This window comes from Dendrobates tinctorius, unplaced genomic scaffold (genome assembly GCF_039654945.1).
Source record: "Dendrobates tinctorius isolate UK_male_01 unplaced genomic scaffold, ASM3965494v1 ptg000005l, whole genome shotgun sequence".
Lineage (NCBI taxonomy): Eukaryota > Metazoa > Chordata > Amphibia > Anura > Dendrobatidae > Dendrobates > Dendrobates tinctorius.
The window spans coordinates 16,652,273-16,668,608 of NW_027361673.1; the positions used below are offsets into that span (position 1 = coordinate 16,652,273).

General features: G+C 43.5%; 1 protein-coding gene across 4 annotated transcripts in view; it reads right to left on the reverse strand.

Moving 5' to 3' along the window:
* The window catches only part of SLC4A7 (solute carrier family 4 member 7), a 145,536-nt gene that overhangs the window by 22,251 nt on the left and 106,949 nt on the right, over positions 1–16,336 (reverse strand). For all 4 annotated transcript variants that reach the window (XM_073568496.1, XM_073568471.1, XM_073568480.1 and 1 more), the window contains 7 exons: positions 9,859–10,033; positions 6,913–7,046; positions 4,986–5,231; positions 3,188–3,293; positions 2,014–2,175; positions 947–1,060; positions 563–724 (listed from right to left, as the gene is read on the reverse strand). In XM_073568496.1, the coding sequence (XP_073424597.1) occupies positions 563–724; positions 947–1,060; positions 2,014–2,175; positions 3,188–3,293; positions 4,986–5,231; positions 6,913–7,046; positions 9,859–10,033 (1,099 nt within the window). The remainder of the gene's footprint in view (positions 1–562; positions 725–946; positions 1,061–2,013; positions 2,176–3,187; positions 3,294–4,985; positions 5,232–6,912; positions 7,047–9,858; positions 10,034–16,336) is intronic.

Here is a 16,336-nt window from a genome sequence, read left to right on the forward strand (position 1 = left end):
GCAGCAGATATCCCCAATGTGTACAAAGCCCACAGGCCCGTCATAGCTGAAGATAAACAGCGCTACGACAGCTTTCTTTCCTTATAAGAACTAGAGGCCAAAAACATGAAGAGAATAGCCCAATATTTTTATACAAGTTTCAGGTCTTTAGGAGGTGGGGTCGCTGTCTCACGTGTGTGAGCAAACATGCGTTTCCACACATTTATCACCTATCCACAAGCTAGGTAATGAAGAACTAATTGCTGGAACCCCCGTGATCATCAGAGCAGGTGCCCAAACTCCCCCTCCGCTGAATAAACCACAAGTCCACTCAGCCACGCCATACAAAGCTATGACCCTGAAAAAGGCTGCCGAGTACAGGGCTTGGGGGTCTTTATCTGCCAAACAGCATTGTGCAAGCTCGATCACCGCTCCATTCAACATCTTCCACATTTTTCCACAGCGAGGAGCAATAATGGTGCCCACAGCGATTAGACCTTTCTCACCAATCCATTGGATAGTGATAAGCGTCTATGCAGAGTTGTACAACTATGCCACACAAGAATCTTCGGTAGATTATCACCTTTAGCTTGTGTTCCTTCCGGTTAATGATCACAGCGGTGATTTGCTGATCCATGAAGATAAGAATAGTGCATAGCAAGGCCGGGATGGCAGCGGCAAGTAATGTCCACCAAGGATTAGGCCCAAGAGGGTCTATGATCCATCCTCTATCTTTCAAAGTTGGCTTAAAGAGGAAACAAATAAATGAACTGATTTAATAAACTTAAAATTAGGGTTACAGCAAGATTGCAACTATTACACACACACACACACACACACACACACACACACACACACACTATAATTAGATACATTCTGTTTTGACCTTAGGATGAGACATTACAGATCCTACAGATTTCAAAATAAGAGATTCTTATAATAAAGTGAAATAAATTGTCTTATTTACCTCAAACTTTTCAGGAACGTGGAGCTTTGGTGATGGAACACCCACAAGGTAGTCAATGAGGACCATGATGACAATAGTGAGGAAAACCCCAAAATCACTGATTGTAGATCGTACCTAGGAAATATAGCTGATGTAAAGAAAGCATTCTTGCTTTGTAAGCTCAGTGATGAGCCACACTGTTTCTGTACGTTGTTCTGTTATTTGTGGTTCATAACAAATCACTCAGATGATGGCGAAAATGATGCCAGAAAGACTCCATTATAAGTTAATAGAATCAATCAGGCTTCTATAGGGTGTCCATTATTTTACTAGAAAAGCTGCTCTATTTAAAGTAGTCCACCCCTTTATTACTGATGACCTATCCTCAGCATAAGTCATCAATGTCTGATTGGTTAGGGTCCGACACCTGGCACCCTGCCGATAAGCTGTTCTCAGTGGCCGGAACTGCTGAGTCTTCTGATAGCGGCAACAGCCCGATACTGCACATCCACTTCGTATGGATTTGAATGGGAGATGGATGTGCAGTACCCAGCCGCAGCCACTATCAGAAGATTTTACAACTCCGCAAGCGAGCATCTCCAACCGGCCAGCCGCCAGCACCGAGAACCGCTGATCGGCAGGGCTGCCGGGTGTTGGACCCTTACCGATCAGACATTGATGACCTATCCAAAGAATAGGTCATCAATGATAAAGTGGTGGACAACCTCCAAGTAAAAAACATGGAATTTGTGACAGCGCCTTTTTACGGAGATTGAGGCTTGCCTTGTGTGTGATCTGGCTGATCGACAATACAGAACCATATGACAAATAAGATCCTGGCTGTTTGATATTTATTAGAGTAGGATCATACATTTTAACAACCAGCTTATTAGGCGACTTAAGTGAACTTTGTTCAGTCACTGTACTTCGGCAGTGAAAAATGAGTAAAGTCTAGCTAATCAAAAGGAAATTGAGACAGGACATGTTGTGGATCAGAGAATCTGCAGCTTGTCATTAGGATTTGCAATAATGTGTAAACAAATTTTATTTTTCTGTATTTTGAAAAAAAACAAAAAAATGAGGCATACCTTGGTTGGAAAATAATTTTTAAACTTGAATTGCTTCAGAAAGGATGAAAGGAAGAAGGTTGTAAAAAATAATATGACACACCAGAAGAAAACATCTGGTATATATGGACCATGGTGACCACAAGCTGGACCCTCAAACGAACCGTGATGGTCGATACATTGCTAGGAAAGATTAGAAATCAAAATGTATAATTAAAGATCAGTTACCAAAACTTTAAAAATGTTTTTCTAAATTCATGAAATTCCGCGTAAATCGCTACAGAATGAAAAATTCTGCAACCTACTAATGTAAAACATGGACTTGCTATCAATGAATGAATCCATATTTCCACACGAGAGGCTGTGTGTGACTGACACTGAGAAAAAAATGCTTACTACAAGAAAGCTGCTGCCATTCCTTTACTAGTCAGCTCTACATGATCCGGATATTTATTTTCACCGACAGCAAGCAGAGATCTTGCAAATGGTGAGTAACATATCGAAATGATATCAGAAAGTTGGAGGAAATCTACAATAACTGAAAGTCATTTCCATACATATGGGTAGCTCCTTCAGAGTGGGGTGAATAATGCAGGATATTGTCAAATTGCAAATGACAAAAGGATATCTGTGAGCACAACTTCACACCCCAACTATTTATATGCGTAAAGTACTTTCATAGACAAGTCCAGCAATAACTTTACATGGCCAATTCATTCTTCTATTATGGAGAAATCAGCACTTGAATTGATGTGTAAATGGCTGTGGCAGATCTGAAACTTCTGTCACTCCAGCTCTATTCCCCACCCACCACTGCTTCCTCCTGCTTGACTAATGGTTCCTTTGCTTGAAGTCACACAAAATCGGGGCAGTCAGTAAAGCAGGAGGAGGCAACGGTGATGGGCAGGAAACAGAGCTGGAGTGACGGGGGCTTTAGCTCTACCAATATCCATTTACATATTAATTCAAATGCTGATTTCTCAGTTAAAGGGGAACAGACTAGCCATGTAAAGGTATTACTGGACTTACATTTAAAAGTTATATGTGCATATAAATAATATGGGATGCGAGATCCTCATGCTGGATTCACTTTAAAGACTTTCTAGTGAATTTAGGATGATACCAGCAAATCAACTTGTAGTGCAGAGTAATGAGAATAGTATGGACATCATATTATACTCGTGTTGCCACTTACCGACACGGTGAGATTACTCCAGGGGACTTCGCTGGCAGTGATATTCTTTGCCATCCATGCAGACAGAGTCTGATTGCTGGGGAAGGTAGGCTCTGCGCACACACATCTAGAGAGCAAATATTACCCAACAATATAAATATACTAAAACACAGAGGCAAAGTTATAGTTTAAAATTTTCAACTAATATTAATATTGGATATATTACTACATTAGACAAAACCATAAAACCTTATAGGCTGCAAGAAGAAACATTCGCGAGTCATCCCCAACTCCAAAGCACATTCCTATTAAAAGGGGGTATCCGAGACTTTACAAAAAATGTATCTAAACACTAGCAGGCAGGTAATTGCAGCTTACCTGCCTGATGTGCATGGCGCCGTTCTTCCCTGGCACAAAGCGTCACAGACTGCTCCTGCCAGGGATTCAGCAGCCTCCGATGATGTCATCTCAACTAAACTGAAGCTTCTTTTCCACTCCACTCTGTCGACGAGACTGGACAACCAGCCTCATTGTGATTGACCGCCGAACCCCCACTGCCTAACTGGGGGAGCCGGCTGTCAGTCAGAATGATGTTGGAAGTCCCGCCCCGTCGCATCAGCAGAGGCAGCTGAATCCCTGGCAGGAGCAGTCTGATTGCTTTGTGCCTGGGAAGAACAGTGCCCGGCACAACAAGCAGGTATGCCGCAATTACCTGCCTGTTAGTGCTTAGGTGCATTTTTGTTTTTTCGTAAAGTCCTAGATACCCCCTTAACTTCATTACATGTGACGGGGGCTGCCAAAAGTTGGAAAGATCAGGGGTCATGCTGGATCTGAATAGGCCCAATTATTAGCTACTTCTAATAATAATAATTGTGGTGCCAACAAGGGAAAGACAAGACATTAAGGACTTCATTTTGAATCATTATGTATTGAAGGAAAATTATGTATCTATCATGTATCGGTAGCCCAATGTAACTGCGAACCTGCACTGTATGACATAAAATAGGTTTTCACACTTCTAATGTAATATCTTGCAAGGTGAAATTTAGGGTTTTTTGTATTCCAACCTAGAAGCCTTAGTCTTCGTCATGTTCTTATGACAGTCAGGTAAAGATTCAAGGAATGATGCCATGGTGTTGTCTTTCTTGGAAGGCTCTTTTCGGTTCCAGTATGACTGTGCCTTCATGTATGAAGCAAATGTATGGGTGAAATTGGTGATGACAAATTTGAAAGCCCTGACCCTAAATCCTACATGTGGCAAATATGGAGGCATTCTTACTAGTATCTTGGGACGTTTTCACAATTTTGACAGAAAGTGTCTAATGCCTTTAAGGATAGTCATCCCACTATGAAAGCCAGTAAAGCTTGATAATGATGCACTGATCAATAATATTACACACATGATCTGGAGTGTGAACAGAGCCATCAGACCGGCTAACACAGAGGAAGAAGTGCAAAATATTAACAAGTCCTCTGGAAAAGGAAATCCTGCCTCTGGGTGTGTTTCATTTCTACCAGCTGTACATTAAATCCACAATGTGGCCTGAGGCACTGTGCTCACTAAAGGCATAAGAACGTGTAAAAGACTTCACACTTCTATGGAATGAAGTGAGAGAAGCTTCTCGCATGATCACAAGGGTCATGTTTAGGGCGGTTATTTGGAAAAACGCCACTGTCATTTTTGCCAAGCCACAGCAAGAAATGGATCCAGCAAGAAGAAGTAGAAGTAATTCCTTCCCACTCAAATGAACCCAATTCTCGCTGGTGGCATTTTTCCCGGAAACACATAATACCTCCGTTATTGGGACAGGTTACTTACGAGTATTTTGTCAGCAAATCGAGGTCATTGTGCATATTGAAAGCATAGTTTTCCCCCAGGTGGTAGAGTTTCTCCAAAGCTTCATAAATAAATATAATACAAATGAGAGCAGCAAACGCTTCTTCTGTAAACCGGGTGATGTAGCAGACGAGACTACTGGCATCCGTGGCCACCAGCAGCAGACACAGGAAGGCCGTCCATAGACCAATGCTGGTGCGTAGAGACAGATAGGACAGGTGGTAGTCCCTAGAAGAAAGGAAAAAAAAAAAAAAAAAAAAAAAAAATTGGGTACAACCACTACCATTAACTTCAATCTGCCCAAGAGACCAAAACAACAACTATGGACTCCGTTTTATTAAAAAAAGATGGACAAAGCCAGAAAAGACATTAGAAGTAGTCCAAAGTTTTATATTTTGCTTCATCTACGTCAATAATTATGTCAAAGGAATAGTTAGACATCAGTCCGCAACATAGTGCTGAACGGCCCATGAAATGTAATGTGAACGCTGCCAAAAGCTCCACAGAGCCTGTATGGAGGAAAAACGTCCATGTGTCTCATTAACAGTACTAGACACCCCATGTGCACCACGTTGTAGGGAATCTGTCAGCAGGTTTTTGGTATGGAATCTGAGAGCAGTATAATGTTGGGTCAGAGACCCCGATTCCAGAGATGCGTCACTTGCTCAGCAGCATGCTACAAAGTTTCAATACAAATCAGTGTTTTATCAGCAGGAAATTGTCACTTCAGAACTAGGAGCCACATTCCAGGCAGTGTAGCTCGTCTATTTAGCCCAGCCCCCACCATTGATTGGCAGCTCGCAGACAACGTACTCAGGAAGCTTCCAATCAGCGTTGTGGGCGGGGTTATACAGCGCTCAGCATTCAGAGGGCTGCTACATCAACAGCAAAGAAAACTGTGCTTTTATAAGAACTGAACCAAACAGCACAGTAAGTGATACATCACTGGAATCAGGGTCTCTTCCCCTATATCATGCTGCTCTCAGATTACACAGTGAAACCTGCTAAAAGATTCCCTTTAAGCTCCTCCACAGCCATATATTACACTATAATGCAGTGCTTCTGGAGGAGAATACTTACTAACGAAACACAGTTGGAAGAAACACAGCGCAATTTGATTTTGGTGTATTACATCTCCAACAAGATTGGACTTTGATATAATACGGTGGTATGCTTGAGACCCTAAAGGGGTATGCCATAAACATCTGGAATGGGAATCTCTCTCCCCTCACACCTACTGCATCCTCACCCATCCCTTGTAGATGGAGCCCTCGGGGGCCGGGTCCCCTCTCCTCCTGTACCAGTTGGTCATTTGTATTGTTTAAGATTTTTTTTTTTTTTAATTAGGTATGCCCCTTTTCACATGGAAAGCGCCATAGAATAAATGGCGCTATAATAATAAATTGTAATAATATCTACAGGCGATGGCAGGGATATCTGGCAGACTCAGGTCCCTTAGGCGAGGTCCCAATATATCTCTAGATCGGGGTAACTAGACCCTCCACAGCCGCTGTGATGTAAGAGGTGACCAAAATGCAGAAACAAAGCGAGCTGTGCGACTCTTGTTCTCTAATCGGCAGATATGAGGCAAATGTCTGTGGAAATTCCCCTTTATTTTGTGTGTGCATGATGAAGGCGCTTGCATTTTTTACTTTTGTTTAAATTAAAAAAAAAAAAAATTTCTCTTGTACAGTGCACACAAAGGCTTCTACAAGTCAGATCCTCTTGCTTATCTAGGTACTGTGTGACACATCCTCTTTTTAACCATCAATTGGGAATTTCCTGTAAAACCTGAATTCAAAGTTAAGAGCGTTAACACAACTGTACAGATTTAGACAAAAAAAAATTTCAAAAAAGCAACAAAACTGGTCGGTGAAGGACGCGTCTTAGACTGCTGAATCATACTTACTTGCAGAATTTAAACAGGATCTTTTCAAACACTAAAACGGGTCCTGTGCTCCCCAATATCGTCAGGGGTTGGCCAGCAAAGAGAGAATAGGCGATGCCCGTCAACGATGCTCCAAAAAGAGACTCTATTGCACTCTGAGGAAAAAAAAAAAAAAAATAAATAAAAACATTATATGCTGGAGTGCATAGTAAAAGCCTAACCCACACAAAACACAGAAAAAAAAAAAAGAAAAGTTTAAACATGTTGCAACCTGAACACAAGACAAATATTTATTTCCTTGTTTGTGAACTACGATTCAGAGAAAAGAAAAAAAAAAAAAAAAAAAAAAAAAAAAAAAAAATCACAACAATTAATAATAGAAATACTGCAACATCGTCTTTTCTAATACATAATGCTCTGAATTTCCCCATGGTGGGACGATTAAAGGATTATCTTATCTTATCTTACATCTAGTATGGAAAGAATTTTTTTTCAGACAAAATGCTTCTCTAAGGCTAGTTTCACACTAGCGCTTTTGAGCGCAGCGACGGCCTGCACACGGCCGCCACTAAGCCCTGCCCCCTGCCGCGCCGGTAGCTCCGCCTGCCAGCGCATGACGCTGCATGCGCCCTGCGTCCCCTATCTTTATCACTGTGGGCGCAGGCCGTGCGCAGTATGCGTTTGGCGGCGCCTGCGCCTTTTTGACGGTGCGCAGAGAGCAACCAAACTGCAGCAGGTTGCGTTTGGCGCAGGTCGGCGCACCGTAAAAAAGGCGCATGCGCCGCCAAACGCATACTGCGCACGGCCTGCGCCCCCAGTGATAAAGATAGGGGACGCAGGGCGCATGCAGCGTCATGCGCCGGTAGGCGGAGCTACCGGCGGAGGCGGGGCTTAGCGGCGACCGTGCGCAGGCCGTCGCTGCGCTCAAAAGCGCTAGTGTGAAACTAGCCTTACGCGTGGTTCATCTTCTTACATGGGTCCCTGTACTGACAGCAAGCTTATACAATGGATTACCTTGTCAGCAATTATGTGCACAGTTTACCTTCTTGACCTCTTATACATTCTGTTTTTCAAGGCTTTAGTTATCACAAAACCAATATTTCATTTAGAAATAAAAGGTAAGTAATCGCCACTAGGCGCCAATATGTAAAGGCCATTTTGCTAAGTATGAGAATTTGCTAAGAACTAATCAACATATAAATATATCCTGTACACGAAGTGACGAGATTATATTACATCAGTGTATAGTGGTGCAGTCTTTGCATTCTTAAAAAGTAAAGAGCATTTCCACAAAAAAAAAAACAAACCCCAAGAACAGTGGTCCCGAGTCTCCCGTTGTTGAGGCAGCGGTTAATCATGCGATTTTAGGTAGCAGCGTGTAGCGCGCATCTATCTTTCAGTTTTGCAGACTTTGAACGAGGTTGCAGTGTGCATGCTCGGCCGCCGCTGCTTCATTCAAACAGAAGACTTAGGAATCCCGTTCTGGTTAAAAGGTAGAGGTCCAAGGTGTAGGACCCCCAGCAATCAGCTAGGCAGTCACTATGTGATGACAGGTTATTGTGGCATGATTGTTCTACCCTCTTCCATTATAATGTTAAATGATCGGTTACTCAGATATGTTTCCTCTTTCGAAAAGGGGCTGCCTTGACTTGTCCCATGTCACTAAGGTTTCATCGTAGAAACGGGCCTAGTTTTCCATAGTATATATATAATGCATTACAAGTTTGCCACTACAGTCTGGGAAGTCATGACAGTCACCCATATTGAAGGGCAGTCATTTCTAGTTCTTACTTTGGAGGAACAGGTGGGGAAAAAACGCCTATATTGAAGAAACCTGTGACGAGATATTGAACAACTTAATATAAAGTGATTAAATTGCTTTTTTTTGTGGAAATACTGCTTAAAGAGGACCTGTCACTTGCTCCCAAAAGGCCTTCTAAACATCCCTGATCTCCCCCTATTCTGCCGTTTTTCCTGGTTTTGCTCTGTGTCGCTCTATTGAAGAGATATTCACATTTGTTTCTTTTGGAGCGCAGGATGGGAAATCTCTGCTTGCAGTTCAACTGGGCGTTTCTTTAGAATCTACTCTGGGGGCATGCACTTTCACGCCTCCTTCCCAGACACTGTAAATCACTGCTCAATTGCTGATCTAGGAGTCTCAGACAGCATTTGGGAAGGAGGGGTTAAAGCGCACACCTCAGTGAAAACTCTTGCAGTTGTACTGGAGGCAGAGATTTCACATACTTTTCTCCAGAAGAAGCGACACAGAGCAAAAAAAATATCAGAATCAGAGGCGCTTAGGAAGGTTTACAAGGTGTTTATTTTATTGAGCAAGTGACAGGTCCTCTTTAAATCACTGTGATACAGCCATAACACTGTCAAAATATAGCACCCCTGTTACGACCACAACAGACCTTATGTAACCATAGTTCTATAGTGACCTAATGTAAGTTCAGTATAGGAGGTCAAGCGTTGCAGATGTAATATGGATGCTTAAACGAGGCTGCATTATGGCCATACGTACATCACTATGTCCACTATACGTAGATAACTTATACCTGAAATGAAAAGCTGTGTGGGGGAAATACTTGTGCACGTTAGCTTATAACTTAGAACAGAAATAGCTGAAAATCAAGTATTTAAACCAAATATACAAGACCTGGTTGTAAATGAATATGCCAATAAAAACTTTGCCTGGTGTAGTACTCTCTGCAGATCGCTGTGGCCCCATTTCTTGCTTATGGACTCTCTGACGCCAGGGAAAAAACTGTTTTACCTTAAACCTTGCATCTTCTGTTCACTTGGTCTCCCCCAAACTGTGTCAGAGCTGTGAGCAGGGGGAAGGTCAAATACTGTGGGGTAGACTCTTTGGATCAAGCATGAACACGTGAGACAAATGCACAAGGACACCTTCCTGAGAAGGTCTAATAAAAGCCTGGGCACTACCAATCTTTCTTTTGTACTCACTATTCTGTTTTGTGTGGCTTCTCCCAGAAGACCTCCAAAAGTGATTACAGGAGACATACAGGCACAGTATAGGAAAAGAACGGAGGCCAGGCACTGCAGGCTTAATGCATCCTTGAAGTCACTCAAGAAAAAAGGAGCTTTCCTTTTGATGTCAAGCATCAAACCACCAAAAAGCCTAAATAGGTGAGATGAAACTTGTCAAACTGTACACTGCAGGAGTCTAACTACTTGCTTAGTTACTGTTCTGCTTTCCTTAGTAATACAAGAGATGTCTACCCATATGAAAGATATTAACGGCACCGTGAATCCCAACGAGCAACCAGGGTCAGAAGTCCAGTACAACGTCAACTCAGGAGATACTCAATCTTGTGAATGAATTACGTGGTTTACGACTACCAACCAAAACAGTGCACCCAAAGTCATGCTCGGCGCGACCCACACAAGGAGACAATGACATGAGATGCAAGAACAGAGTATATCTCAAGTGAAGTTCCCAGTCATCATAATTAGTGACAAGCGAACGCGCATGGATAAGGTGTTATCCGAGCATGCTTGCGTGCTTAAAATAGTGTCTTCGGCGTGCTCGAAAAATATGGTCGACTTCCCGCGGCTGTAAAGAGGCAATGAAGCCGCGGGGACCTGAACATATTTTTCGAGCATGCCAAAGACACTTACCACAAGTGCATGCTCAGATAAAACCTTATCCAAGAATGTTCACTCATCACTAATCATAACCCTTTCTAGGAGACTAGTTTTCACCTGGGGACCGACAATGTAATCTTTAATATGGGTACACCTCACCAGAAGTCTTGCTTGCTTTCCTCATTCTAAACCATTAGTTTACTATATTTGGGATGTCACTGTATTTACAATGGGCAAAAGCCACCGTGTTCCCACAATTTACTATACTTACTGCAAAAAGGAAAGTATATACAACATGGAATAATTATACAATAACATATGATATGCCGTACTTACAAAGGAGTATCATGAAAGCTATTTAGTAACAAAATGCAACAAAGTCATAGAAATAGGAGCATGTTAATGGGAAAAGTCAGGCATTCTTTTAATAAGAGTTAATGAGATGTTAAAAACTATTGATATATTTATACATTCAATATCGAAATAGCAACACCAATATAGAAAAGTCATGGAGTTATGGAAATCACAGGATCAATAGACATGGTGACGATATACAAACAATGAATAAATGGAAACATTTTAATAAACATCACAATTTATTAAGTATCTAGTATTAGCGCCATCCACAGAAATCCCTCCATTTACAGCCTTGGCTGCGGTAAATGAGGATATTAATGGTTGTCTGAGAAATGATCTACAATGCTGAATACAGTTGGGCAAATCAAGAGACCCGCTGCTGGCAGCTCTGTACAACTACCATGGTGGCACCTTTGGGCCTCGCAGGCTGCTCACAGTAGCACTAGCAACATGCAGCCTGATGTTATAGTGTTGAAAAATGCCTCCTGGGACACTATGGAGAAATGGTCGTACCACTGGTCCCTGAACCTGTTCCTTAGTACAGGTCTCTTTACGGCATTGTCCCATTGCACTATTTCAGCCTCCATTTGGAGACCATGTGAGCAATACCATGAAGAGGCATTCACGAGGAACTTCACACTGATCCTACCTCAAGGATTAAGGTGTGGGGTGATAGCCGGCATCCTCTAGTTTTCATTTTGGGTACGCCAACAGCATGGCTTTTCCACCGATTTGGTGATGGAACCAGTGGTATGTTCTTTTCTCCAAAGTGTCCCAGAAAATGTTTTTGAACAGAAAACCAGTCCATGTTACTGGTGCTACTGTGAGCAGCCTGCGTGGCCCAAACATGCAGTCTGCAGCGTCTCCGGGCATGTCTCCAAACGACCAAATCTTGGACGTCGTTGGTTGGAAACAGCAATGGAAGCAGCCAGCAGTGGATCTTGATGAGCTGCACGCTCAAGTGCATTCCGCGTGTCAGAACATTCCTTGGAAAATTATTAATAACCTCACTGATGTCAGTCAAGGTGTGCAAGTGCATGTATTTTTGATGCTCATGTCGGCGCTCATAAGCGATACTGAATAAATTGAGATATTTTGATAATTTGTATATGATTAACATGTCCGTCGATCCCATGATTTCAAATAATTCCACATATTTTCACTCTTGGGGTTACTATTTCAATGTTGAGGAGTGTATTAAGAAACTAATTGTGGTCAGATAATATACATTGCTTTCATAGGACTTACTCTTCTACACTTTCTCCAATACCATTAAGATGAGGGGAACATTCCCCCTTACACACCTGCTGCACAGTACAGTGTTCACAAATGGGGTTTTACAAATGCTTATTCAAATGTGGTGGGGAGAGGGTGGGGGACGTGGAGTTGTGTGTAAATTTTAATGCATTTTGGATCTGATGTGAAACTATGCTACAGATTTTATCAGTTTTAGAAGCCATTTAAGGATTTACGTTTTTCCCTTGAGAAAGCGTGGTCTGTGACACGCGTGACACGCGTAACACGCGTCTGGTCCTCCTCTACCTGGCCCAGGGCTCACTCTGCCTCTGCCTTCGGTAAGCTACCATCCCCTCACATGGTTTAGTAATCTACATCTGACCGCTATAAACCTTTCTTATATATTAAGCGGTATGAGATGCCTTTACCTGGGTACATGACATTGTAAAGTGCACTGGCTATTTATATTCACATTTTTCTTGCTCTGTACCGCATGCACTCACGTGCAGGCAGGCATTGTGGTTACCCTGCGGTTTGCTGCTCTCACCATGTGGTGTTGTCCTATTTATTATTTTGTCTGTTACCTTGATAATGTTTTTACTGATTTAAATAAACATGAATTTTTTTTTACTCTATTCACCTGTATACTCCTGTTTCTCCTTGCATTCATCTATATTGGAGTGGGTGCCTCTTTTTTCTTCATAGGGGGGCTTAGTTTAGCCTCACCTTCTTTCTGACACATTGAGATGTCATTGAGGTATTTGCATATACTAATATTCTTATGTTGTAATCAACTTTTTAAATTATCCAACAGACTATATGTAGTGACTAAATGCATTGTGACTATAGCTTAAGGGGACCTTTCACTAAATTTTTCATGTTGAGATGGACACACGATGTAATGGTGGCTGCAGAGTGGAATAAAAGTTTTTTTTTTTTAAATTTCAAATGTTTGTTGTGAAAATATTTGCAAAGTATTTGGGACCTAAGGAGTTAACTTTAGTGGGTGTTAGATAGTTTTCACTAGGGGCATATACTTCTTCTCCTTGTATGGGAAGAGTCAGACGGCAATATAACGCGGACAAGGATCGCATCGCAATATTCAGACTTGCTGTCGGCTATCCCAACCCAAGTGTGACAGCATGTATTTCTAGGTCACTCTCGAGTCGGGAGAGATGACGGCCAGTCCCAGCATTGTGTTGTGATCCTCGTTCGAGGTATACGGCGGTCTAAATCTTCACTACGAGTTGCTAACTGATGACATCTACTTGGAGTTAAAAGTGAACTCATTAGGTGCTAAATATCTCTGAAATGGAGTGGTGAAAAAGTAAAAAAAGAAAAAAAAAAAAACACAAAACAAAAACACGTTTTATTCTGCTCTGTAGCTACCATGGCATTGTTTGTCCAGTTCAATATGAGAAATTTGGTGAAAGGTCCTCTTTATAATGGAGTTTAAAATGTTGAACTTTTGTCCCCATTAGAGTGCAGTGTTCTTTATAGGGCTGTCGCAAAAAGTTGAATGCAGAGATTTGCTGCCCTATAGAGAATGCTGACTACCAATCCATAAAAGCCCCCCCCGTTCTGACGATCAAAAGCGGGTCTCAGCAGTTGGAGCCCCACTCATCAAAAAGTTATCACCTATCCTGTGTGTAGGTGATAATTTGTTTACTGGAGAACCCCTTTAATAGCCATTACCAGCTCTGTCAGTGGCGCTTTCCCACCATGTAGAATGTACATTGTACTCACCCCTTTAAAAACAAAACAACCCATGACGTTTTCCCAGTAACATGATTTGCCAATCAGAAAACGTCAGTCTTTATCTGACAAGCTGCTCCCCATGACAAAACAATTAAGTGCGAATTGCAGAAATATGTAGTGATCCTTTGGCTAGGATATGGATGTCACTGACAAACAAGGGGTGTTAAAACATTTTTTTTGTTTTCAGATTTCAGTATCGGTCAAGGGGACACATGCCAATTTATAATGCTTGATTTTTTTTTAGTTAAAATGCTAAATTTTTGTGGAAATTTTAATACATTCATGTGGTGAGATGTTGGCTATCAAAATATGGCATTTATAGGGACCTTGGTGGTCCCCCCCACCCACCAAATGCAGCAAGCCTTAGGTCTATCTATAAAACAGGATTTTTGGGTTGCTTACTGTAAAATCTGTTTCTCGGAGCCTTCATTGGGGGACACAGAGACCATGGGTGTATGCTGCTGCCACTAGGAGGCTGACACTATGCACAAAAAAAGGTTAGCTCCTCCTCCGCAGTGTACACCCCACCGACCGGCAGGCGAATTCCTCAGTAGGAGAAGTAACAGAGTAGATTGAGAACAAACAACTCAACTGTAACCAACAAACAACATAAGAACAGGAGTTGTAGAACATGGGAGGGTGCTGTGTCCCCCAATGAAGGCTCCGAGAAACAGATTTTACGGTAAGCAACCCAAAAATCCTGTTTTCTCGTTCGCCTTATTGGGGGACACAGAGACCATGGGACGTCCCAAAGCAGTCCCTGGGGTGGGAAACAAACTTCCATCAGGCCAGTGGACTCACCACCGCCGCCTGCAGGATCCTTCTACCTAGGCTGGCGTCCGCCGAAGCGTAGGTGTGGACTCTGTAGAATTTCACAAACGTGTGAACCGAAGACCACGTTGCAGCTTTGCAAAGCTGCAGCGCGGAAGCTCTGTGGTGCACCGCCCAGGAGGCACCCACCGCCCGGGTAGAGTGCGCTCTGATCCCTGGAGGAGCCACTCGATGCTTGACCCGGTATGCCTCCAAAATTGCCGATCTGATCCAACGAGCAATAGTGGCCTTTGAGGCTGGGTGCCTTTTTCTCGCCCCATCAGGAATGATGAATAGAGAGTCAGACTTTCGCAAGGAAGTCGTCCTAGCTAGATAGACTCTCAATGCCCTGACTAAGTCCAGCTTGTTCAAGGACCTCTCCCGAGGATGAGCTGGACTCGGACAGAAGGATGGCAGAACAATGTCCTCGTTGAGGTGAAACGAGGATACCACCTTCGGAAGAAAAGAGGGCGGAGGCCGCAGAACTACCTTGTCCTGATGAAGCACCAAAAAGGGAGAGCGGCAAGAAAGAGCCGCCAATTCCGACACCCGCCGGATGGAAGTAATGGCCACCAGAAAGGCCACTTTCCAAGAGAGGAAAGAAAGGGGAACGTCCCTGAGCGGTTCAAAAGGAGAACCTTGCAGAACCTCAAGGACCAGGTTAAGGTCCCAAGGATCCACGGGAGCACGGTACGGAGGAACCGTGTGGGCCACCCCCTGAAGAAAGGTTTTGACCTGGGGCCGGGAGGCCAGCGTCCTCTGAAATAAAACGGACAGAGCCGAAACTTGACCCTTCAAAGAACTGAGGGCAAGCCCCGCATCCAGCCCTGCCTAAAGGAACGCCAGAACAGAAGGGAGTGAAAAAATCATGGGCGCAACGTCATTGGTTTCACACCAGGAGAAATAGGCTTTCCAAGTACGCTAATAGATCTTGGAAGAAGGCGGCTTTCTGGCACGGATCATGGTATGAATTACTCGATCGGAGAATCCTGCCCGTTTCAAAACCTCGGTCTCAACAGCCACGCCGTTAAATTGAGCGACCGAGAATTGGGGTGGCAAATCTGGCCTTGAGACAGCAGATCTGCCCTGTCGGGAAGCTGCCAGGGGGCGTCCGCGAGAAGGTTGACAATGTCCGCGAACCAAGACCTTCTGGGCCAATTTGGGGCAATGAGGATGACTGGGATCCCTTCTGCTTTGCCACCGCCAGAGGATCCCGGGACCTGGAGACAAACTGAGGGACTTTTCTGTTGAGGCGAGACGCCAGCAGGTCTACGTCCGGGGTTCCCCACCGACGGCAGAGCAGGTGAAACACCTCCGGATGTAGGGACCATTCTCCCGCTGCGAGACCCTCGCGGCTGAGAAAATCGGCGGCCCAGTTGTCCACGCCGGGAATATGAACCGCGGAAATCGTAGGAACAGATATCTCTGCCCATTGAAGAATTCTGGACACCTCCACCAGGGCCGAGACACTCCGTGTCCCTTCCTGGCGGTTGATATATGCCACCGTTGTGGCATTGTCTGTCTGAATACTGATCGGCAGACCCTTGAGGCGCCTTTCCCAGTGGACGAGAGCCAGATGAATCGCTCGTATTTCTAGGACATTTATTGGCAGAGCTGATTCCTGAGCAGACCATCGACCCTGAACAGTGTGATTGCGGAACACTGCCCCCCCAGC